The sequence below is a fragment of the Penaeus monodon genome, chromosome 28 (assembly GCF_015228065.2).
Source record: "Penaeus monodon isolate SGIC_2016 chromosome 28, NSTDA_Pmon_1, whole genome shotgun sequence".
In the NCBI taxonomy this organism is placed as follows: Eukaryota; Metazoa; Arthropoda; class Malacostraca; order Decapoda; family Penaeidae; genus Penaeus; species Penaeus monodon.
The window spans coordinates 4,851,167-4,853,819 of record NC_051413.1 but is presented as its reverse complement, the minus strand read 5'-3'; the positions used below and the strand labels follow the sequence as shown (position 1 = coordinate 4,853,819).

General features: G+C 38.6%; 1 protein-coding gene across 1 annotated transcript in view; it reads left to right on the top strand.

Moving 5' to 3' along the window:
• Window positions 1-2,653, top strand: part of LOC119591021 (CLK4-associating serine/arginine rich protein-like) — a gene marked incomplete in the record, with an annotated part of 19,061 nt that overhangs the window by 1,938 nt on the left and 14,470 nt on the right. Inside the window, 5 exon segments of the mRNA XM_037939750.1 lie at window positions 1-112; window positions 485-582; window positions 908-1,086; window positions 1,211-1,462; window positions 2,431-2,606. Coding sequence (XP_037795678.1) covers window positions 2-112; window positions 485-582; window positions 908-1,086; window positions 1,211-1,462; window positions 2,431-2,606 — 816 coding nt within the window.

Here is a 2,653-nt window from a genome sequence, read left to right as displayed (position 1 = left end):
AATGCCAGACACAATGTGGCATGAGGCGAGAAAGCAGGAACGCAAGATCAGGGGGATGCTGGTGGACTATAAACGTCGAGCAGAGAGAAGACGAGAATATTATGAAAAAATCGTAAGTGGAGCGTTCAGTGAGTTCTTGCTGGGGAATTGGGGGGCATGTAACCATCGTTATAAGATTTTTTTATGTGTGTGTGTGGGGGGGGATGGGGTGGGGGTACAGAACTCGACACAACTTCACGTAAACTTTTCTTTTACCTTTTTTTCTTGTTTTCAATCCTTTCTCTATTATTGTAAATTGTAATTGTAATGTCAGTGGTTCTGTCAGTACACCCTTTATGCATAAATTTATCTGAAACATTTTTTCCTTCTTGTTTAAAAGGGATTAAAATGAACGAGAATTATTAAATGGAGTAATTCATTGATTATACAAGTTGTTACTGAGGAATGGCACTAAGATTATCTGTTCTCTCCCACCATATAACAGAAACAAGATCCCACTCAGTTCATCCAGATCCATGGCCGACCTGTCAAAATCCACCTAGACCCTGCAGTTGCATATGCAGCAGAAGCGCCTGGGAGCATGTGAGTTGACTCTTAGGGTTTTATTGCTCCTGATTTGCATAGAGCTAATAACAATGGTTCATTGTTCATGCTTGATGGTAATGAGAATATGATGATTTTGGTAAGCATACTTACAACAGTAATGATATCGGTTATGCTTAAAGTATTATTGACATTGATATTAGTAATCAGACATAGCATTTTGGTAAAGATAGAGACAAGGAATTACTTTAGAGTGTACAGATGTTCAGATATTTGAATATTATTGACTACAAATCCACATTTGAGATAAAACTTAGAAGGAAAAAATTCTTGTAAAGAAACTAAACTTGAACTTACATTTTAGGATGCCATGGAGAGGAGACTCTGACTCCATGATTGATCGCTTCGATGTACGAGCCCATTTGGACACCTTACCTGCAGTGTCAACAGGATCCCCAAAGCTCACCCCAGAGGAGGACTGGGAAGAAAGACAGGCAAACTATGAGCGCTACCGCATTCTCATTCAAAATGACTTCTTGGCCAGTGAGTGATTTGTGTTGCTTCAATCTTTGTTCTCAGTTAGTTACAGTCTTGTATTGATTTTTGCATTAAAATTCATCCTTGAGGTGTTGCACACAAACATTAATGTTGATTTTTCCTCCAACAGTCCGAGAAGAGAAGTTCTTGCACCAGATTCGCCTGGAGGAACAGTTTGGTCCAATTGTCAACAAATCAATTGAAGAAGAGAAGAAAGCATTAGCCCCCAAAAAGGCAGCTATTGCCTTCACTTACACAGAGGATGCTGAGCCAGAGGAAGAAGAGAGGCCAGGCTCCACCAATGTAGATGCTGCAATGGCAGATGCAGAGGAAGCCATTGCTGAGGGGAGTGAGGAGGACAGTGACAGTGACATTGATCTTGGTAAGAATATTCTCTCTCTTTACAGTTAATCTTAGTAAATAATCCATTTGAATAACAGGTTCTGCCTATATTTACTGTGGGATCATGCTACAAGTCTGTTATGTGTGAGTTAATTAGGAGCCATGGTAATTCTATTTTTGAGTTAAATTTATTATTCTATGAGAATTGTAGGTATGTTCTAGTTGTATAGCAATTTAGAATATTTGTAGAAAAAAAATCATAAAAACAACACAAAAAAACACTTCAAATTGGCCAGTGGAACCAATTATCAAAAGTCTATAGGCTGAAATTCCAGCTTTCAAAAAGTCTACAGACATCCTTCAGTAATATATACAGGAATAAACACCACCATAAGCCCCACTTAAGCTCCTAGTCAGGGGGGTTCAACCCCCTGGACCCCCTTACTTTTTATAAAATATTATAGTATACCCCCTACCCATGGGGGCTGCATCCACTGGACCTCCAGTGTATTTGTACTATATGTTCTAATCATACATTACCAAGAACCTTATGCTTATTAGACAATGTCCTAACCCGGGAGCTCCACCCAAGTTAGCTCACCCAAAGTGGATGAGAGATACAATTTCACTGCAGCACATAGACTTAATTACCTTCTTGTTATAAACTGCAGGATAATTCCCTTGCACCTTAGAAAATTATGGTCATAACAAGAAGTTTAGATGCTTTTTAATAGCACAATAAGTCAGTGCACTATTTTTTTCCCACTCAGTGTTAGTTAGACCACATATAATGGAAATATATAATTTCCTATAAAATATAGGGGACATTGATCTGTGATTAAACCAGAGATACTGCACAGTATAATAGATTCATAGAGTAAAGTAATATAAAGCAGAGTTTGCAATGTAGTAGTATTTTTTTCTCTAGAATTGTAATTGCAAACATTGTATAGTATTTACAAGCAACATTCTAACATTCAGATGAAATTCTTCTCCCCTTGCCCCCAGATCTGACAGTGGATGTCATGTCGCTGTCAAATACCCAGCAACAGGAAATGAACCTGTCTGGTGTAGAGTATGGGCTTAATCCGGAAGACTTCATGTCTCTGATCAGCCGTGACCTGCAGGAGGCAGAGGAACTTAGGGTAGCAAAAGAACATGAAGATGAGAAGGCCATGTATTCGGTAAGTGGACTTTTTGTACACAGATTGCAAACTATAAAGAGATTTAG